Raw genomic sequence first — 23,465 nt, 5'->3', positions numbered from 1 at the left:
AAATCAGTGCCGATACACATTACAATTACCCAGTTATCTTATTGACATGACATTGCACATCTAAACAGTATTTAACAGTTAAGATCAACGTCATGAAAAATATTCCAATTGTTGCGCTATAATCTATATTCTCCTGTAAACATTCGTCAAAACCATCTTTTCTGTATAAGCAGTTGTAATGATTTAAACCAACAGACAAGATGCAATGCAAAAGTTTTTTAATGCAGTAATTAGACTACATGGAGAGCGGTCAACAAATTAGAAGAAAGCGTTTTTTACATGTGGACATACAATGACTCCGAAGCAGAATACACAAATAAATAAAAATGTTTAAATGATCGGTCCTGTCCCCCTTTTAATTTACAGAAATACTGATTCCAACCCACATTTCACCTTGAAGCGAGTGAAAGATTAGTAATAAATCTTTAACCCTCTGCAGTAATTAAATGATGCCAAAATAAGCCATCATGAACTCCATCTCCCACAAGTCAATGCAGCATCGCCAGTGGTACAGACCTGCTGTAATAAAAAAAAGGAGATTATGTGCTTAACTTTAGCCTATATACGAGCAGGTTCAGTGGTGTTCTACGTTACTATGAAGCATTGTGTGCTTATCTGTAGTTATTAAACACTACACATTAGCTCTTACATGTGTATATATTATTACTTATTGGGCCGAGGGGTTGGATTCAGACACTGATAAGCTGGGGGAAGAGTTCATTAGCGAACATGTCATCCCAGGTGGTCTCTGAGCACAGGGAAGAGGACATGTCGCTGAAAGGGGAAGGGGACCCTTCGTATCCGGAGTCGCTGTAGGTGTCCGCCAGGCAGGCTTCCTTATCCAGGCCGCTGAGGGCAGGGGAGGAGGCTCCAGAGAAAAGGTCATCCATCTGACTGTGACTATTACAGCTGGGGATGACCACTTCCTCCGGCTCGTCTTTGATGCAGACGGTCTCCTCCTCGACCACCACCTCGGTTATGGGGAAGGTAGCCTCATCAATCTTGTCCTCTGTGTCGCTCTCCGAGTCGCTGCAATGCCCGCTGCTCACCTCCTCCACGGGCTTGGTGTAAATGTGGTCAAAGTGGATCAGTTCATTAAGGGCCTCCAGCTTAACTGATGGGGACCCCAGAGTCGCAGGTGTGGTGGCAGGTACTGGGTTCCCCCCTCCGACCAGCTGCACCTGCGGCTCCTCGCACTCCTGTTCACAAGACTTGAGGAACAGCTCTGGGTCAAGGATGTCCAGAATGCCCAGTAGCAAATCAGACTAGTGAGGGGGGAGAGAAAACAGGAGATTAGCCTCGTAACCTATGACCTGACTCTGGTGTTATTACAGAGATTTCTTAGCAACAGGATTTAAATCTCAAGACAAGTCTTTCCATAAAAAAGGAGCCATCTTTATCAGAGACTTACCTCATTGTCTGTAGAGTCAGGACTGTCTGTATCCATTGAGAAGTCTTCAGATTTAGGGACTGCTGGGCCTGCACCTGCTGCGGAGGCACACATAGCCTGAGTGCTGCGGACTCAGAAGACCCGATCCCCAAACCTGCTTCGTTCCCAGTGGACAAGAGACCCTGAACCTGTGACAAAAAGAGGGGAAAAAAGGGTGAATTAAAATTACTCTACTAAAAAGATTGATCACTACAAACTGAACCCACCCTGCTTCCCCTCTACAGTCTGCATTACAATCTTACCTTCTCTTTTGTGTCGAGGGTGTCCAACCCAAGTCTCTGTCTTAGTTCCTCATTTTCTGTCAGAAGGCCACATGTCTTTTCCCGAAGCACTCTGTTTTCAATGTGAAGTTTCTGATTCTGTGGGAGGAAAAACAAACAGATGTTTGTACTTGAAACCTGCAACCGTTTACCTGGAAGTGATGCATGAAGTGTTTTAGATGAAAACAAAACAAGAAATGAAGCCGCACCACATAAGGGAAATAACGAAACAGTGTTTGCATATGCAAAATTTTAATTGTAGTGAATTTGATATCATAGCTGATTAATGCCATTATTTGCAGTGTGAAATGTCTATTGTAAATGCAATATATCCAATGATATCAAGAGGAGATGTGTTTGAGTTGTGCAACAATATTGGGGAAGTGGGGACATGAGGAGAGGGGTTGAAGGTGGGATGGGCGTTAAACACAGCATCTGCTTGAATGAGGGACCCTGCATTCCCAGCTACACCCCCGTCCTAAGATGATTTATGAAAAAATAAAAATACCTCCAGCTCCAACTCTAGGACTTGCTGTTCCAGTTCCCCCATTTTGGCCTTTTTCCTGTCTCTAGCTGTCTGAGCTGCGACTCTGTTCTTGAGTTTCCTGGAAAAAAAGAAAGATGAAAAATCAGGAATTTAACACATTCTTTCCATGATGCTGACTAAACCCCCCCCCCCCCTCCTGACATGACGCTGGCTCACAGTAACGTTACTGCGCAATCACCGGCCATGTTCCTGCCACGCAGGCACACCAGGATATCAGTGTCCTGCTGTGTAACGGCAGAGCCGGGCGGGTCCACGGACAGTCCAATCTCTCAGATAGCAGTCGGACAAGCTAGTTCAAAGTCCAAATGTGATACAACAACGGCGTTTAAATGATTTAACTTCTTCATGAGGCAATTTAAGACAGCTTAGATAGCGCAATTATAATACTGGGTGACGCAACATTGACCCTATTCCCTTGAGCTGCCATTTAAACTTCAAATCAGTTTACTGATCTGCTTAGGGATCAATATATTTGGGCGTGTCTCTGTGCTAATCCCCTGAACAATGGCCGGGTTTACGCTTTAAAAATAACGATAAAAACGGGAATATGTAAATGGTAAATGAGGGATATTTTGGTGAAACTAACCTGCGAAGTGCTTTCTCTTCCGGACTCAAGTGCGTGAGCCTCTGTCTTTTTCGTATTGGCGGCCCCGCAGAGGAGTTGGAGTCTGAATCCGACGACGCCTGGCTAGCCGCTGACGGCAAAACGACAGAGATGGGCCGGCTGAAGCCCGCCTGTGAGCCGCTGGAGGAGCCGGTCTGTTTCCCGGATATCAGGAGCACTTTGTGGGTGCCCCCGGTCCCTGCTGCTACCACCACCATGTTGGTATATCCGACTGGCGCTGTCTGAAATCAGAGATAACGGGGTATCCTTATTGAATTCAGTAGAAACCTTGAGGTTTCACTGGCCACCCGATCCCCGACAATTCTCAACTGTGGAACAAGATGGGCTGTGCCTGCGATCTTTTTCTACTATCGTGGTGACCGCTGATAGGCTCCCGGCGGCTCTGACGCAATCGGTTTACGGCCCGTGATTGGCCGTCGGGCTGATGTAATTTGCATTTGAAGTTTCACTCTGCTTGCAAAGTAAAATGACCCCAAATTCCTGTTGAGTGTAATTTCCCGTCAGGCGTCTCTGTCAGTTCAAGTTTCAAGTCAACAACATGTCATTTTATCCATCTTATTATATCACATTATATTTTATTCTGTCAACGTGGGACCCTTAAGCCAGACTTGACTGTTGTCAGACTCCTGTTTCTAGGAGTTGCATCAGATTTTACCCACACAGACTTGCTCAGTCCACAGTTCACTTCAATGCGGTATAAACCTGCAGTACTTTCACTGTATTGATCGTGGTGTTGTGACATTGATTTGGAGTTTCCTGCATCCACAGTTGTTCCTATTCCGTATGGTATTTACAACCTCTCTGTCCAGGAAAGACAAACAGCACTGAGTTCTTTATGTTAGGCCAAAGGTCACATTGAGGTTTTAGATTTCATATCAGCTGACGTTTAGAACATAAATGCCACTATAGAATAGCAGGTCACACTTACAACACTTGAGTTTTTATCAGGACAGGATATGTGCTTCAGGATATGTGCTTCAGGGTTTTTTTTTTTAAACCTCAGTTTCCTGGATCCAAGATGCAGTTGGCCTCTTTGAAATATTTCATGCTCTCTGTGTTGCATCGTATAGTATCCTCATACTTTTCTTTGAAGGAACAAGGTAAACACATAAAACAAGCTTTACCACTCTGATGGGTTTCCCTGAAATGCTCATTTACTACTTCCTGTATAAGACTGCTGAGCTGATGGAGTGTTTGTCAGTTTCTTGTCTGTCAAATGTGGATGATTGATTTATACACACATGATCAAAAATTCCCATTTTTATTTGTTACAAGATCTCTAAAAATTGTCAAATATATTTTACATCTTCATGCATTTTCACTACAGCGAAAAGAAGGATTGTTACATTTCAGTTCAGAACATTGAACTTCAGGTAAAATAGGGCTAAAAGGTTTGTAATGAATGTGTGCTTTGCTTGACCCATGAAGAGTAAAACGTAACACAAAACAGAAGTAAGTTCTTAACAATACAACAAAAACAACCGGATGTGGAAACAGCAACAAGAGATAGCTCAGAAACCACACTGTCGCTCAACTATGAACAAAACAAGAGTTCAACACATGTATTGACTGGAGAGCCTCGTAGTGAAAGATATGAACCGATATGATTAAGCACAGTTTACAACCTTAATAATGTGTACTACAAGACTGGCTTTGGGCATGTCGTCAACAAATAGCCAACCCCCCCCCTGAAGTAAACATGCCTCCATCAGAAGCTGTTAAGTAGAAACACATCAAGCAAGTTCACAAGTAGGCTCCTATTTGTCCTCAAACAGGAATTCACATTTTTGCGGTATCTGGCCACCGTAATTCTTTACAGCTAGTAGCCCTTTGCCCCAGTCGTCTGTCACCTCAGCAGGGGCAACTACAGCGGCTAGAGCAAACACTGGCCTGTTTGCGGAGCTTTACCGTCACTACAGAATCAACATCCGAGAAAGTAAGAGCAGTTGGTATGATGGCGTGGGTGTGTCACAGTGTAGTATAGTATTGGAGAAAGAAAACTGGATTTGAACACAGGGTGTCCAGCAATATAAGCTGGAAAAATTCCTGTGGCCACATGAATGAAAGTTAATGCTAACTTGTCACACGCTTTAAAGCGAATAGGGAACTAGGTGAGCCTTTGAACTTTCTGGTGAGCATTTCCTATTTTCAAGTTTCTTTATGTCACTCGGTAGAACAAGCGGAAATATTTAATATTATACACTATTATTATAGGTATTATACACTACCCTCTTGCCAAAAGATGAAATACAGCTAGTTATTCTTGACTTGGAAAGTTGGTTGGGGATCCCCCGTCATGGGTGATACAAGTGTCACATTTGCCATCAGTGAAGTGACCTCCTATATATGTTGAGCTCTCAAGTTACGTAAAACCCAGAATGGGTTTGTGGTGTAACAACTCTAGAGAATTCAAGTCTTTCTGCTAAATAGCCAGAAGGATTTTTCCTTGAGTGTTTCATACTTAACTCTTACTCCGTTCTGTCCTGTGCACACAGCCAGTGGGTGTCTGTCATCTTTAGTAGTTAACAGACAAATAATTGCTTTTGTTCTGCAAATTCTGTACATTTAAAATGTTAATCATGTGTTCAGTCCACAACATTTCATAGTAAAATGTCCCAATGGACTCATTCCCCTGTATTAACCAAAAGAACAGAGTTGTTGAAACCACAAACTAATGCTCTGTAAGTACTTAATGAAAATCCTCTTAATACATGATGTGCTTACATGGGTGTAACAACTCAAACATTTACAGCTCACTGAATACAATGTGAGACAAAGAGACTCTTCAACTTTAAAGGTCTTTGCTGCCTGACTGGTTCAAAAGATGTAGAGTGCATTTGGAGAATACTTGAGCTAGACCTTGAACTACAAACGCAGTGAAAAGGTTTTGCCTTGAGGAGAGCCCTGGAGCTTCTTCAAACTTCTCATTCATCAAAAAACAACTGTTCCAAATCAGAAACATCTTCAACACACACACACAGGAAGCCAGTAGAATCACTCTGTTTTCTTACTTGTTATGTCCCTTAAAGAAGCTACAGCCAACAGACGGTTAGCATAGCTTAGCACAGAGACTGAAAACAGGAGGAAACAGCTCGCCTGGGTCTTTCCATCGGTAACAAAAGCCAGAACCAGAACCTCTAAAGATCACAAATGAGCACGTTATATATTGTTTTTTCTTGCTAAAAGCCAAGAAATAGTCTGGCACGTTCCTTCTGTAAAATGGCAAATTGGTTTTTGTTTTGTACATTCGATTATTGTACGGATTAGAGACCAGAGCCAAGCTAGCTAGTTTCATTTCTTGTCTTTATGTTAAGCTAAGCCAACCAGCTGCTGGCTGTAGCTTCACATTTAACTGACGTGTACGTGATCTCATCATCTAACTCTCTGCCAGAAAGCGAATAAGCATGTTTCCCAAAATGCAAAACTATTGCTTTAATTATCACATTTCTCTGAGGAAATTCCTGTCTCATTTGATCTGTATTGGAAAGAAGTAGTTGAGTTGAGTTGGCAGGAGTGTTTACTTACTACAGTACTGTATTTCATTTTATAATATTTGCAGTGTCAGCATTAAATCATTGGTTACACATCCTGGATTCGGATAATCTTCCTTGGAGGCTCTGAGAGGAACTGTGTGCACAGCTAAACCTATGTATAGTCCGCCCTGGCTGCTAGACTCGGCTCAACCAGTACTTAGACACACACACACACACACACACGCACACACAGATACACTCAGAAAAGCAGAAGTGGGGATCCTCCCGGGAGCTCAGAGTTGGAACCTGTGATTAAGGTGGGTGGATCCTCAAAACCACAATTCAAAATGGACCAATCCCAAAAGCATCAAAAAAAAAAAAACTTCTCAGGGCGTATAAATCGCATTTACTTCTTCCAGATGGTGACATAGCTGTGATGTAAGACACAACCAGGCCTTCCAGATTACAATTGCACCCTGTGGTATTCAAACTGCTGTGCTGAATGAGGGCGTACTCACTATTCTGTCTGAGTACATTATGGGATGTCATTGGTCTGCCACTTCTATGCTTGTCTCCAGGCTTTTGTCTCGGCCAAGTCTCCTTTAGAAAAGAAATCTTAATGGGACGAGCCTGGTTTCATTTCATATTATGGAATTAATACATGGCAGTAATTTCCCTCCTGTCATAAACTTACACATATTTATTTGATCATTTATATCTTGGTTATTTATCTTTCTTGCATGTAACCCAGTGAGACTCGAGGCACAAGGGCATTATTAAGCAAATATTTTGCTAGACTTGCTGTAAAAATGATATATCATAATAATAATAATCAATATGTTCTGAGCACGGTGCACAACTTGGTAAAAGCTTAATGGACAGCTTACTGTGAGTGTGATGTGTATGTGTCCAAACAACCTTCTAATAATGACACTTGATATGGTTTAATGAATGTTGATATTAAATACTTTCCTAACATGTCCCTGCTATCAATTACATAAAAGCAGCTTATAAAACCTGCAGCTAAATGTTATTTTATCAGCATGTTTTATGTGTTTGGATAGGTTTTTCAGCCGCCAGACCTTTTCAGTGGCGTAGAAACCTTGAGACTCGTGATTAGTAACCCTAAGAGAATTGCATTATTTTGAATCGATGGATATTTTTTCTAAATGTCTTCTGTCAGTGGATACAGTTCTGGCAACCTGTAATTTTTGGCTTGAAAACAGTCAAATTAAATATATTTGCATATTGGCATAAAATATTGACAATTGGCAGCTTCAGTTGGTGTCAGTAACATCAACAGCATATACTACACTGCATTCTCTTCTCTAATTATAACCTTGATTAAAACATTGTTTTTAGACTGCAGCGTGCCTCAGCTCCAGCACTCGTGTTGTAATTAAGAACGAAATACTGAGTGTTTGATTAGAAGCTGCTGTCAACCTACCATGGCTTGTTTTTCGTTGTTGTTGTTTTTGCTAAGAAAGGCCTGGTTTCTACAGCGAAGGCACGCAGGGTAAACAGTACCGCCCGTGTGTGCTCACCGGGGCGGGCACCGGTGTAAACGTTGGCGTTACAGGGCAAAGCTGGGCTGGACAATAGGGGTGAGCGGGGTCACACCCTGGGACAGCAGCCAGCTGCAGGGGGTGGCTAGTCGATGTGTTTGCCTATACTTCCCTACCCACGATCCACTGGGGTATTTGTTTGGCCTGGAGCCTTCCCACACCCTCCACCTCTATCTCTTATCACTTTTTCTCAGGGTTGTTTTGTTGTTTCTTCATTACCAATTTCTGCATATCATGATCCCTCATTTTCTCTACCTGCTTTTATTTCTTGTTATCATCACAAGTGGTGAAACATGCATTTTTCCCTCTGGCTGTTTACACGTCAAGCTGTCATTTATACTGTATCATTTCCACTTTGCATCTCGGTGCTGTGTAGGTGTGAAAGCCTTTGCAGCACTGTTGACTTGCTGCAGTGTCATTCCATCTTAACGCTGAGGCATGATGCGGCAATAACTCATAACTAAAGTAACTCTTTGATATCTCTGAACCAGTTACTTTACAATCAGTTGGCTCTTTATCTGAGTGTGTGTGTGTGTGTGTGTGTGTGTGTGTGTGTGTGTGTGTGTGTGAGTGTGTGTGAGTGCGTGTATGTGTGTGCAGGCCAATGTGCAGATAAGGTATCCACCACTTTGCATATACATTTTCTGTGTAAGCGGGCAGCAAAACATACATGAGAGACGCCAGCGGCTCACTGCTCTCTTAGATCCAAGATCTCCACTTTGTCTTTGATCGCAAATTTCTAATGACTCGATTCATCATACAGTTTCTTCACCAAATGACATTTCTGCCTTTAATTGAAAGACATCCTGGGAAATAAAACAATCAAGCCAAATACATCTCTCAGAATAAATTGACCTAAATCCAACCAGTGGAACAGTGCTTGTTGTCCGTCCTCTCCCTAATTGTCTTAGGGTCTCTGCAAGCACTTTGTTCACTCAGATAAGCTGTGCTTTGTTAGTACAGAGAGCTGACAAAGCGCTCTTTTTGTTTGATGGGCCACATTTACTCTGCTCTCACTGTACTGGCAGACTAACAACAACAACAACACAGTTTGACAGCGACAACACTGTAATGTTCAGATGCAGAAAGGCAAGACTGCGCAGGAGCCTCGTAAATAACCTGTTTATGCTGTTGTGCTCACTTAGATGTGTTGATAGAAATTGCCTAAATAAGATGTGAATCATAGGTCTATTCTACATACACACACAGGACTGACTGAGCCATGCATTGTTTTAAGAAGGGACATTTACCCCAAATCCCAAATCACTCTGTTTGTCTCAGTGGCACCACAGCGGCAGTGCAACAGGCCAGCAATCATCACATGTCTGCATTTAACAATAGCATGCATTATTTGGTCTTTACTTGGACAGATCTGATTGGCTCCACTACGATGCAACGTTGATCTGATGCAACGCAGAGAAAAGAAGGACGACGTCTGGCCCCAAAATGATGAAACCCACGTTAATCTTCCATTCATCGTAGCCTGCGTCTTTCTTCATGACTGTCACTTCCTGTCAAACTCAGATATGTGTGGTGCACACATCCTACAATGAGAGTGTTGTAAGACGTGATATTAACCTTTAACTGACTTCTCCCACTCAGGCTTTTGTCCGGTTGAAGTCTGGCATGTGCCCACGCAGAAGTCATGTGTTGTGCTGCCCTCTGGTGTTTGTAACAGCAAATTACACATAAAAAAAAACTAAAGCTGTTTTTAATGTTTAGAAAAGTATGTTTTCACTGAGAGCAGTTATGTATCTGTAGGAGCCATTTATGTTTATTGTTGTGTCATGTTATTTTGTTTAGATAATCTTTCAGTATTGTTTTGGACAGTGGGTGGGGGTCATTAGATGCACAGGGTTGTATATTTGAGGGCATAGGTGACAGGAAATGACAGGCACAGGTAGAGGGAGGGCACACAGTTCTCACCAGACCAGGAACAGATCAACACACCACAACCTGCAGAAATGGAAAAAACTGGTACGTTCATCTTTGTTCAACGACTTCAATAAACAAGCAAAAGTTTGGAAAATTGCCGTTGTTCTCTTTGTTTGGCAACAACTTCTCATATCATACTGACATAATATCTCCGTTTAAAACCTTGATCGTCTGTTTCTACTCACAAATAAACAAATCCTGATACAGAAAGTGGAAAATTGCATTATTTTTTCAAGCTAATTCTGAAGATGGTAGTTAAGGTCACATTCAAACCTGTGGAATAAAAAAACTTTGCATAACCAACAGCTCATTTCTGCCTCACTGTGGTGAACTGAGGAATAACTTTCTTAACTCTGCCTCCAACAAGTTCATGTATGTATCTGTTTTGTACGGTTGGATATAGAAAGATGGTGATTTACTAATAATACACAAGTTCAAAGTCTCCTTATGCTGTTGAACTGAAGTGAAATTCTGAAAAGTGAAAAGTGAGGCGTATAAAAATAGGTCTATAAAACTCCAAATAACCTACATCCATTCTCTTATATTTGCTCTCAGGACTAAAAGGTACCTGTACCTCACATGCACAACACTGGCACATCTCACACAGTCATTTCACCAACAGTCATGACGGCTCAAATCTGCCTTAAAACATCATACAACAACAACCAGATCCTTATGATGGCCTGAAACTACCGTCTTCAGCAGCACTACAGAAATGAATCGATATGAAAACTGATTTTCACAAGGAGCTGTGACTTCAGACTGACCTCAGTGGTGTTTGGGTGTCACATTTAGTTTTAGACATCCTGTCTTGGTTTTGGTAAATATGCACATATCAAAGACCTGATGAGTTTCATTATGACATTAAATACTCAGGATTAAATAAGTTATCAAAGTGACCTGGCAACATAAGCAAAACAAACTTCAAACTAGAACCTCTCAAATCTCTCAATTGTAATAACCTAAACTGAATTTGAATTTGGCAACAAAAAATAGTGTGTTTCATATCTTTATAAAGTGCAGTTGGTTGCGAGCAAGAAAGCCATCACGCAGAAGTGGCTGCAGTCAAACGACTGGATCATTATTGTCATTGAAATGCACTGTACGGAGAATTTGACCTTTTTCTTTAGCAATATTTAAAATACTGGAAAAAATGGATAGCACACTCTCCAGGATGTAACTACTGTCTGTTTTTTTTTACCTGAAAACCTGAATAATAATCTCTCAGTTGTAATAACCCATTACAACTGAGAGGATAGGAAACCATAGCTCATAGTCGAAAAGGGACTTTAAATGATCTTGCACCCCAACTGGGCAATCTCCATCTGGATCAAAAGCCCCAGAACCGCCTCTGAATACTCTTCCAGGGTCAAGGATTGAACCTTTGATCATAACTGTTGCTTTTTAAGGACATAAGAGTACAAACAAGTCTTTGTCCTGCAGTACTTCAGAGTTTTAGCCCGCATCTGAGTCAAAAATCTAGTGAACTTCTAATTATTTGAATACAGTAAAGCAATAGTTCAGTGAGCTGGTTCTAGAAAGATCTGATTCTCAAGGAAATTGAATTTGTGTCTACCGGCTACTAGTTTGAACTGCAGTCCCTTTGATGTCTCCTTCAACTGGATCTTACTCTGTTCTGTGTGTGTGTGTGTGTGTGTGTGTGTGTGTGTGTGTGTGTGTGCACCCAGTACCACAAAATCAGCAGAAAACAAAATAGGTCTCTCAGACATCAAAGAGACCCAGGAGGGAAGATGATCTGTTTTCAGTCATGGTGAACCACATTTCTCTCCCCGACCAGTTCTCCAGAGTCCCCCCCCCCCCCCCCATCCTTACATCTGTACTGCCACTCAACCACTGGGTGGCACATGTGGCAAAGTGTTGCACTGTGTCAGCAAGTCCTCTCACGCAAACCAAAGATCCCTTCTTTGAGACCAGCATGTGTGATGTGCAGACCAGCTTTTCATTTGGGGATTTAGATGTTTGGGATTTGGAGCTCTGACGCATTGTTTTCCTCCTTTAGAGGAAGTCTGAAGCCAATGGGGGGGGGGGGGGGGGGGGGACTGAATGGGAGGCTTGGGAATATGTTGAACCATCAGAGAGAGTGATGGGGAGTTAGTGAGGAAGAAGGGTGAGGAGATATGGAGGCAAGGCCATAGAGGATATGAATGAGTGAGTGGGAAGGAGGGAGAGAAACTTTGGTATCTACAATTTGGCAGCAGGAGATAAAACCTATTGGGCTTTATTGCCTTTAAGTCTATAAATCTTATTTATGTTGAGAAATAACTTTTTGTTTGGGAGTTTCTGCAATTGTTCCAGTCAGTTCGGCTCACAGCAGAAACACAACATCTTCTCAGACACAGCGGTACAGTGAAAATCAGCATTATACATTTTCCAAGCACAAGGAGGAACAGTTTTTTAAAAGTAAGATAAATTAATAAATATATTAAGTAATATTGTAATATGTAAATTAGTCTAAGCTTTAATGCTGTACAGATTCTGAAGCCCTTGAGGCAAGTTTGGGATTTGCGATATTGGGCTACATAAACTATATTATAATATAAACTGGCTTGACTTCATAATTACATTTAAAAGAAAGAATGAAAGAAAACGCCACACAACATACAAAGCAAAAGACTAAATGTGTTAATGATACCTAGAGCTACACGAGTCCAGCAATTTTAAATTCTTGTTTTTAAGTAATTAGAGCTGAGTAGAAAATATATTTTAGTTTTAAAATGAGGAATATCAGAGAAAAGTCTGAAAGCTTTTTTTTTTTTTTTTTGCTCTTCACCAACTCCTGAGAACAAACATCTGGATCAGCTCAGTCTGCTGCTGTCAACAAAAGACCGGCACCCACCAACACACAGAGCCCAACACCAAGTTCACGTAACCTGCTTGCTAAAGCGGGCGAATTGCTAGCACTTGGCTCGCGTGCCGTTTTGTAAATCACAACATGAACGCGCCAAATCCGTGCAGCAGCTAACAGCTAGCTGTCAACGTTAGCTTGCTCGCCAACAATATGACTAGCAAAGAACTAACTGATGATAACTGATCCATGATACTAACTGATGTATTATGACAAACGACATTGATTTTAGCCAACAATAAATGATGTAACGGTACAAAGCAAATGTGTATTAATGTTAAAGGGTTTTTGGCTGATTGAGATCTGGTTCTCAGCAGCGGGCTCTCCGTCGGACCCAGAGAGGCCATCTAACTTGGTGGATTATGGATTTATTTAGACCAAAATGACAACAACTGACGCATTCGGCCGAGAGTCACCCGTTAACACGGTCGCTCGTTAAACCCAAACAGGAAAAACTTAAACATAGTGCCCAACCCTAGTGTATCACTAACTTTCTACTAGCCAAGAGCGATGCTAACGTTAGGTTTAGCCAGCTAGCTGTAGCTTGGCTATGCTGCATGGATCTGACGTCGGTTGACGCCGGTTGCTTCGTAACGTTAGCTGATGAAGTAACTTGCAAAACGGCAAGCCAGTTTGTATCAAAGAGCCAATGGTCCAAATAAAATATAGGAACATTACAGATAGTGACGTTATTCTAAATATGAAGTAAACCAGTCGGGTGTATGTCACCCTGCTCGCCCCTACAGACTGCGGGAAAGGGCAAATGTTTACTGTCCTCTTAAGTTAAAGGAATAGTTTGACATTTTTTGGGAAACACTTGTTTCTCTTTCTTGCTGAACGTTAGATAAAAACATTGACACCGCTCTCATTCTTTTATTCTTCATGTTGCAATCTATAATTTTTTCATCATGATTAGTCATACTGTAATTTCGTCATGTTGGTCTATTCTACACAACATCTGTTGTGGGTGTTGTTTTGTTAAATTAGTGATTTGTGTTATTGGGCTACATATATATATATATATATATAACAGATATGAGAGCGGTATCAGACTTTTCATCTTACTCTTGGCAAGGAAACGTTTCTTACCTTTTTCTTGTGGTGCGTCAGTGTTTCCTTCCAGTGACCACAGAAACAGCCCCTTGTAATTTGCGTTCATGATACAAGTGGATATTGAGATAGATATCTTGCCCGATGCAGCTTTAGTAGTTGAGATTGTAAAGTGGAAGAAGTTTACCAAACGTGAAAACAGACTCGCTGTTGTCCACACACACACACACACACACACACACTGTCCTGAGGGGTCGTCATCTATCTCCTGTTTCCAGTCTCGTTTCCTCATCCACTTTCCCGTCATGTCGCCACAAGGCAAACCCTCCTCACTCTTTTACTCTTTGATCATTGATGAGGACATCAGCCACTAACCTTTTCTTTTTCTTCTTCTCTCTCTCTTTTTGATTTTTGTGTTTCCAGTTTTTTTTTTTTTAGATGACCTAAATATTGTTGTCTACAGTTTCCAGTAGTTCCTGTTAGGAGAAAGAGATTTCTTTTTTCACTAATGGAAGCACAGCGAGCCGCCATATTTGTTTAAAGCACTCTCTGTTTTGTTTGTTGCTGTGTGTGTGTGTGTGTGTGTGTGTGTGTGTGTGTGTGTGTGTGAGCACAGATTCCATCCATCCATCCATCCAGTCTTTTGGGAACATGTTCACGCCTGTGTGAGTGTATCAGCATCATATCCCCCCCTGTCCTCCTCACTTCTCAGAACAGATTATGAGCGTTGGAGCTGACTGAAATGACTTTGAATTCTCCAAAGCCCCTAACCCCTGGGAACATACCTGTTCTTGCAGGCCTCAAACGTACAGGTGCCTCATTTCAAAAGACTCCAGCCCTCCTCTCTTTCTCTCTCTCTCAATCCTTTCCCTCTCTGCTTTTTTCCCTCCCCCCCCTACGGCTGCAACTTTACCCCTCGACTGAACTAGAGGCCTATTGAAATACCTCCCCCTGGTCTAGTCTGCACTTCAAAGTCGACTTTCACCCTCGAGCCAGATCCGAGGGGGGCGGTCCGACCAGGAAAGGGCCCAGCCCCTGAATAGTTCGGACTTCAAAGCCTGTAACATTTAGTTATGAGCTGTTTGAAAATTGGAGAACGTTTTTTTTTTGTTGAAAAAGCAGGTAATTGATGCTATCGTTTGTCCACTGTAGAGTCGAAAATGTAATTATAATTGTCTGCACAAAACTTTGGTCAGCTAAGATTACTTTTATAAATGAAGTAAGTAAGCTTGTATTTAATGTTCTCCTCTGAACAAGCCTATGTAGCTTTTAATGTACAGCCAACTGTGTCCATACATGATGATAATAATAACCGGATAATGTTTCATGCCACGTAATAAGAGCTAGAAGAGTTACGTTATCAGTGAACTGATCATTACTGTCTGCTGTACAGCAAGCTAAAGTTAGCTAACGTTAGCTTACATAAGCTACTGGTGATAGCAGACCAGAGTACGGCTGTGCAGCAAAACCCCTCCGCCAAAGGTGCATTTGATTGCTCGTAATTCAACTTTGTATTTGTAAGATGAAGAGTGTGTTATTTCTTCTTTTTTTAAATTATGCTGAACATGCTGCATTTCCTCTCACTTCCCCTTGAATTCGACTTTTCATTTCTAAAAGGAAGATTGTGTTTCTTCTCCCGTAAGTTACATATTCTCACTTTAAACCTGCATTAGCTGATTTATTTATGAAACAAGTTCTTAACACAACATTGATGTATACTATTAAGTTGATCTGATGAACTTGTTTGCAAACAGTTGCTTATTTACACATCCAGCTGTTGTGGAGCAACATTATAATTTATTTGGAGTCGTGTTTCTGACCACCTGTCTGATGTAAGCCCAATATTCACCTTCCTTTAGCTCTGTTTTTGGTCTCTACCAACTCCTGAGAGAAATGTCTGGCTCAGCTACTTAATGCCATGATTATACAGTGGACCACTGTACCTTACCTGTAGAGATGAGAGAGAGAACCAAGCTGAGGGCTAAAAAGCTCCGTAAAGCCGAGGGGAGCTGCAGATTCAGGTGTTAATTCTTGTGACTCCTTGTCACACTGTTTCACATTTCATTCAATGTCATTTCACGCATTGTTATTATAGAAATATCCGTTACGGCCGCTTTAACTTCACATCTTCATGAAAGATCATTTGTTTTGGGATGGCACCCCATAAATGATGTTTATTATTATCAAAGGACTCTCCACCATCCCTCCCTCGGCTCTGGTATTTTCCCCCGTCCGTCCTCTCAACTTATAATTCATTGCAGAACATTTCATGAGAGTTTCCCACTGGGGTTTGTGCAGTGACATCATTGCAAACATGCAACATACTCTGAGCCGGCTGGAGTCAATAGTCATCGCCGTACTGTGTCATCATGGGGAAAGCATCTCCCATATTCTGGGGGCTGTGGGGGCCCCCTAATTGCTTTATGTAATAATATGCTGCAGTGATGCGCTCTTCTGGGAGCCATGAATGTAAATGCTCCCCCTCCTCATCATCTCCTTTCTTCATTAAAACATAACGTCAGCACCGTGCCAACAAAGGGACAATTCACATGAGGCTGGGAGCCCGGTTGGTACACATAGTGCTGCAGTGAAGGACTGATCAAACGCATTCAAATGTTCCCTTTGGGTATTCTTAGTAACCCGTGATCTTGTGGGGTTTTTTTTTTTTTGGTTTGTTTGTTTGTTTTTTATTTATTCATTTATCCAGGCAAGTCAATTAAGGACAAATTCTTATTCACAGTGAAAGGCTGGAAGAGCGGTTTGCAGAATCAATGAATATCATTGCAGTTATACGACAACGATGCATAGAGAGTGAAGTAGCTCGAGACAGACACGTGAGGGCTTGGACACAGTAAACAGCTGAAAAATAAGCAAAGCATCATCCAACATAAATGACATTTAGTTGTAATTTTGAACAAGTATTTATAAGCTTTTATCCCCTTTGAAAAACCCATTCCTCATAAATTAGATTATCTGCTTGATACGGCCATGTTGGATAAAATTGGGTGAGTATGTCATAAATATATTGAGTTAAGATCAAGGCTGCAAGTAACCAGGATTTTTTTTTATTATAGATTCATTTTCAAAAGCTCAAGGTGAAGTCTTCAAATTGCTTGTTCTGTCCAACTCACAGTCAACCAACTCCTGAGGGAAATATCTGGCTCTTCAGCGGCTAAATGCTCCACGATTATACAGTGGGCCACTGTACCCTACCTGTATAGTAGGCTTTTAGAGCTTTTTCGCTGAAAACTGAGAGTTGAGACTGGTGAGAGTGAACCAAGCTGAGGGCCGTACAGCTAAACAATGAGCTGACATTTTTCCGAAATCTCAAGGCGAAGTTTCAAACTGCTTGTTCTGCCCAACTCACAGTCCAAAACCCCCCCAAAAAAACACATTTTTGTATCACACAAGACAAACAAAAGGAGCAAATTCGCATAATTCTGAGCTGGAACTATAAAGAATGTTAGACTCAAACACATTTTTTTGACGATTAACTAAAAGATTATTTGACCTTTTGTTTCAGGTTTACACGACAGAGTTAGAGGAGAAGAAGAACAGAGGAGCTGTTTTTAATATCACACGAAACGTCGTAAATTAGCCGATAAATCCTCCTTCTGCAAGTTCAACTAGAAAAAGAAAAAAAAGATTCCACTGGGAGAGATTGGCACAGTAACGCACAGAGCCGAGCCAGCCATCATCCCTCAAAGTCATCCTCATCCTCGGCACTCTCTCAGCCTAAACAAGTGGACAGCTGATTCTTCTCATGGTGGCCTGAGTTTAGACACTGATGTAGAGAGAGACTGGAGCGTCAGGAGAGGATCCACAGCTGCTGTCGAATGAAAACCACATATATGGAGGGGGGGGGGGGATAAGTTGTCAGGAAGGAAGCGATAAAATAAGGCATATTCTTGAGATCATAATGTCTTTTTTAATAACCTTTAAACGGCCAAATGATCACCAAATAGTTTCCATACTCCTTTTAAAAAGTTACGAAAGTTGAGTTGCAGCTTTAAAAATCTCTCATGGACTGAAAACAACCAGCAGAGGGCAGACTTGCAATAAAAGAGGAGCCTTCTGTGAGTAATTGGATCACTATAACTCGTCACCTTTATGCATTTTGTGGTCCATTAGTAAGGTAATAACGTAAATCTAATTTAATTTCATTATTAAGCTGGCAGGCATTGCGCCTCTAAAGTCCCACAATGTATGTATTTATTCATAATGCATCTGTATTTCATGTGTGAGCGAGAGAAACAGAAAGTGTTAAGTGTCACAAGACAGATACGGAACATGTGGTGTGGATCAGGATTCATAAAACAGAGTGACGTCCAATGTGATCTGTAAATTATTGTCATGCTGGAGGCGCTGAAGAACGTCTTAAGTTTCAGCTTTGAATTGTTTTCCGCCCCACTTTCTTTTCTTTTCTTTCTTTTGAGTCCGAACACATGTTGACCATCACGCTTTCTTCCAGAGGCGGCTGCATTCTTGACCTAAAACGTCCTCACAGTTGGTTTTCATAATCACACTGCCACACAGCTGACAGCAAGATGAGACCTTGTTTTCTGGGGCTTCTTTTTTTGTTTTTTTTGGACATCCATCACTGTGCAGATCTTCATTTCAGGGCTTAAAAAAAACACCAGTGTTTTCTTTGCAAGAGCCAGTTTTGGTGAAATTAGTCAATTAGGCCTTTCCAAAGTGATGCTACTCAATTACATGCATTAATCATTTCTAATATTTTGATAAAAAGTCAAATTCACATTAAACTGAGAGATTATTATAGTGGCAAGTCTTAGAACAATGCACATACAGACTCATTGTCGCTTGCATGGTACTGTGAGCTCTTTTCATGACTTGTTCAGTTGCACAAAGATTCACATCGTCTTCTTTCTGCAGTAATGAAAAGAAAGCGCGTGTTTATCTATTCTTTCAGTGTCCTTTCAAGACACAGTGTGCTTATTTGCAGACGCATAATGAACAGTCTGACACGCTGAAAGGAAAAGCGCCGGGCAGAAGATGTTCTCCAGGAACTGGTCAGCATGGAGGTTTCACAATAGACTCTTTATTCTGAGCGGAGAATGATTGAGAAATGATTGTCTTCTCCTGCAGTAAATAACAGCAACAGTTTGTTTAAAAAAAAAGAAGAGAAAAAGAAACGCAGGATATGCCTCCATACTTTAAAGAGTAGATAATAAAACTGATTATCAATAAATGCATGATGAATCATAAACTTGATTATAACTTCTCCATCCAGCCACTAATTTGAGTTTCTGCAGATAGAAATTATGTCAAATTACATTTAAACATTCTGAGGTTTGTAAAATGCCTGAAATGATCTGTGATTAGCTTGTCAGGCCTGTCTTGATGAAGACAACTACTTTGAAGATCAAAAGCGACACTTAATTGGAGATCCATCTGTCTGAAGGCCGGCGCTCAATTATAGGTGCAAGTGAATTGCCTTTAATTCTTGTGCAATATGACTAAATAGTCTTGGAAGAGAAGTGAAGATGATCAAACCCGTTTTGAAAGAGATTCAAATGAGTTTCCCTCAATCTTTAAATAGATATAAGAACATTTAAAGATAGATAATAGATAGTTACTTTAGTAGTGTATTAATACCAAAGGGAAATTGCACTGTTACAGCAGACAAACAGACACCAAATCTATACATAATGATAGTGCCTATAATATTCTATACAGCCTAATGTATACTATATATTATCTTGTATTGATACCGCAAGGTGCTTCACTGTAATCGCATAAAAGGGTGTGTACAAACATGTATAGTCTAAACACAGATACTTAAGTTATATAATGAAAGTATAATACTATATTAAGAGAATAAAGAAGAGCCTGGTGTTGGGTGAAAACATCATGAGTGTGTTTAAGTTAATATTTCCTCATAAAGTTCCTCATTTCTGCTGGAATAAAAAAAGAAAACAATAAAAGAAAAAGAAAAATCCCACTCACAATGAGACAAATTATTAACTGTATTGTAACCTGTAGGCGAGCAAATCTGAATCAGATTGAAAAATTAGCCCGGTTAAATCATGAAGCGTCCTGAAGAGGGTAGTGTTTATTTTAAGGTGGTACGACGGCCGAGACCGTGTCGAAGTCGGGGAACAGACGCCACCGGGCCGCCGGGGACCGCAACCGGGGCCGGAAGACGCGGCCACATCTTCATAAATCAACCCAGCAAAACTGAATTAACTCAAACTTTAACGCGTAACTTCAGGATTTTTCAAACAACAAAGTTCTGCCGAGCGGCGGAGTCCGCGGCGCCTCCTTAACCGAGTGCTGGCACTCCAGAGCGGGGAGTGCAGAGGAGAGGAGAGGGTCAGAGAGACTGGTGGGTGGGGATACAACCCTTTTGGGAGAGAGAGGGAAAAAAAAAACTAAAAAAAAAAAAAAAAAAATCACGTGTTTGGAGATCAAAGGAGATCCGCTTTGTAGAGGGGGAGGAGGAGGAGGAGGAGGAGGAGGAGGGGGGTGAGAAAGAAAGAGAGAGAGAGAGAGAGAGAGAGAGGGAGAGAGAGAGGGAGCGTTTGCAGGCAATGTAATTGACAAGGCTTGCAGTGGTGAAATAAACACGCTTCAGCCGAGGCTCAGCTTTTATTGCACAAGTCTGACTCTTTTGACGCATCGCCCTGAACGCGCGTAGACCTGATTTCAATTACCTTCACCCGATTAATTAATCCGTGTGAAATTATGTCCCGATCGGCGCCGATCCAGCCGGCAAGATGATGATTTTACCAAGGAGAGGCTCAGATCGCGTACCCGACTCGGTGGTCCTGGTGATCTTCGCGGTTGCCGCTTCTCTTGGTACCGTCCTCGCCAAGGATACTGCCTTTGTGGAAGTGGTTCTGTTCGAGTCCAGTCCCAATGGAGATTATACTACTTACACGACTGGCTTGCAAGGACGGTTCTCCAAAGCAGGAGCCACTATCAGCGCGGAGGGGGAGATCGTTCAAGTACGTGCAAAGTGTCTTATTTTTTCCTCTTCTTGCCGGGGGAATGTCAAGCAGCAGAGCCGAGCAGCACCGCCGGGGCACGGGGTGTAATTTTACCAAGCTGCACTCCTTAAAACTTTTTCCACAGGGGCTGGGGGGGGGGGGGTCACAGGAGTTGTATATAGTGTGTATATATGTGTGTGTGTGTGTGTGTGTGTGTGTGTGCAGGCAGTGTGAGGATGGTACTAATGTTGCAAGCATATGCGGTCACAAGATGGCTCCTATCTTGTGGAATTCATTCAGTGGGAAAACATGCTCTTGCAGGTTATTTTGTTGATGTCTGGGGCTCACATGAGCGCTCGTCACGGTAAATTTCCGAAAAACACGCGCTTGGGATCTGTTTAAAAAAAAAAAAAAAAAAGTTACGAATCCTCCTCCGCTTCCTAAAAGTTAGTAAACTTTTACACGAGCAGGCTGAACGCATTTCACAAGAGCGCCACGGCTACGAGGCTGCTGTTCGTGCATAGTTCTGTCTAGTTTATCCGTTTTAGTGGCGAGATTTGACCAAATATGTACTTTTAAAATCAGAGCAGTTAGTTTTAACTGCTTACGTTTGTTTTTATGGACCGTACCAACGCGTAAACCAGCCCGCACGTCCCGCCGCCTGCAGCCGTCATCAACGCTGCCTTTGAAGTTGCGTGTTTTCGGTTTAGGCTTATTTGAAACTACTTTAAGCCTTTGGAAAAAAATAAATAGAGAAGAATAGATTAAGTGGTAATCATAGAAGAAGCCTCCATGTTCCATCTTTTCTTTCCGCCGCCCCCCCCCCACAATTGATAAGTGCACTTGGCTGGAGCTGGTTAGGCTTGGATCAACCATCCAACTCCTGATTGAGTAGAAGTCACTGAAATATGGAGCTTTTCTCCAGAGCCAAGTGTTTATTTGAAGTTTTATAATTCTTGCTTAATCTACTTGGCCGCTGTTTGTGTGGCAGCCAAGAGTTGGGGGGTCCAGTCATGTGCCAAAGATTTTAATGTTTCATGTTTTATTGCCTGACCTCTTGACGTGTCCTGTGTTATTGGCGTGTGTGATGGAGGGAGCAGTGTTTGTATGGCCTGTATCCACCCTCTTTAGTCTTTTGAATATAGTTAATTTGGATGAAGTTCGTGATGGGAGACCAGGTTACAATGCAGCCTGTGGGGGGGGGGCTCCAAATACACATTTGAGTGTAATCAAGTTCACCATGTTGCATGAAGTGTGTACTGCTGGGCTGCGTCGCAAGAAACCTCAACTGCGTCGCAGAGTTTCTGCAGCACGCTAACATGAGCCAGATCAGTTATGACAGCGAGTCATTTGCACGTTTGTCTTTTTGTTAATGTGCGCTGGGACTGAATTTACACATGCAGTCGCATCCATCCCCTGCCTCCCTGCAACAGCGTCTGTATCAGCTACACAGCAGCATCTTTTCAGTGCACGTATGCATTTTTGTTTGTTTGTTTGTTTGTTTATTTTTCCTGGAAATGCAGACGCTTACGTTGAAAGAAACATGATATGTGGGGATCAAAGGAGGGGATACTCAGCACAGAAATGGCCCCTGTTTATGCACAGTGATGGCCATTTGGCGCCACTCAGTAACCACACAGAAATGTCGGACCTCAGCTTTACATTGAAAACCACATCTATTTAGGATTGCTTTCTTTGCTAACATAGCTTCTAACCGCTGAGAGGCAGCTTATATTTTGTCAGACTATAATGAGGGGCAGTTTGTCCAGCACGGCGCACTGTCTTGAATTTCTTACAGCATATATTCTACCAGAGATTTATGAAAGTTGAAACTGACAACGAATGACAACCATACAACCTGAAGAGTATAATTTTAAACTGGTATCAAATTCCCCACATGCAAATTCTATACTTGAGAAATAACATTGCAGTAACGTGTTGGGAAATTGCTGCGGTGTTGTAAGGGATATAGTTTTACACTGGAATTGGGTTGAACACAAATATTTAGGTTGTGCATTCAGGTGTCCGCAGTGACCTCTGCAACCATAGCTCCCAAGGTTTGAGCCTTCATGTGTTCAGTGAATAGGGTACTTGATTTAGTCTGCCTGAGGTTTATGGGGCCTTCTAGTCCACTCTTCTGCTGTTTGAACAGAGCCCTGAGGGGTTTGCGTTACCTTGTGTGTGTGTGTGTGTGTACAGTAGTGGCCAGACCTCAGCAGGTATGGGTTCAAATACAGGGGAAAGGGGGGGCGCTTGGCAATGTTCCTGAGCAAAGACCCAACCACGATCACCGCTCATGCGCTCCCAACTCGCCTTCGCTAATTCCCTAAAGCTAACACCCCGCTCAGCTCTGCCTGTGAGTGTGCGAAAAGTGGCAAACGCTGCCGGGGCCAAAAATAATAAATTAAGTTAATTTGTTTCTCGCTCTGCTCTAAGGGGGGAAGCATGACGACGCAGATCTGGCCACAGTGCCAAACCCCAGGCTTCCCAAGCCAGTTCCCTGATTGCTCCAGTTCAACTACGTTTATAGCAAAGTAATCAATGTCTCCTTAAATCATTCTGTCAAGACCATGAGACTGTGTGTGTGTGTGTGTGTGTGTGTGTGTGTGTGTGTATCAATAGGCATTTCCCTAAGACGACTTTAAGAGTGGATTTACGGCAGCGGCTCTTACCTCCTCTTTCTTGGCGGCCAGAGTGTTGCAGGTTATCCATCCTGCCAGGTAGTTAATAGTATTTACCTCAGA

The 23,465-nt window shown here is 42.0% G+C and overlaps 1 protein-coding gene across 1 annotated transcript; it reads right to left on the bottom strand.

Moving 5' to 3' along the window:
- Positions 1-201: 201 nt before the first annotated feature.
- Positions 202-3,205, bottom strand: xbp1 (X-box binding protein 1). The gene is given in 6 exon segments (XM_070904390.1): positions 202-1,265; positions 1,412-1,519; positions 1,522-1,578; positions 1,693-1,809; positions 2,219-2,315; positions 2,844-3,205. Coding segments are annotated over 6 exon segments (1,191 nt in total). The 5' UTR covers positions 3,080-3,205; the 3' UTR covers positions 202-689.
- Positions 3,206-23,465: the final 20,260 nt, after the last annotated feature.

The sequence above is a fragment of the Enoplosus armatus genome, chromosome 4 (assembly GCF_043641665.1).
Source record: "Enoplosus armatus isolate fEnoArm2 chromosome 4, fEnoArm2.hap1, whole genome shotgun sequence".
Lineage (NCBI taxonomy): Eukaryota > Metazoa > Chordata > Actinopteri > Centrarchiformes > Enoplosidae > Enoplosus > Enoplosus armatus.
This window is presented reverse-complemented; position numbering and strand designations above follow the sequence as displayed.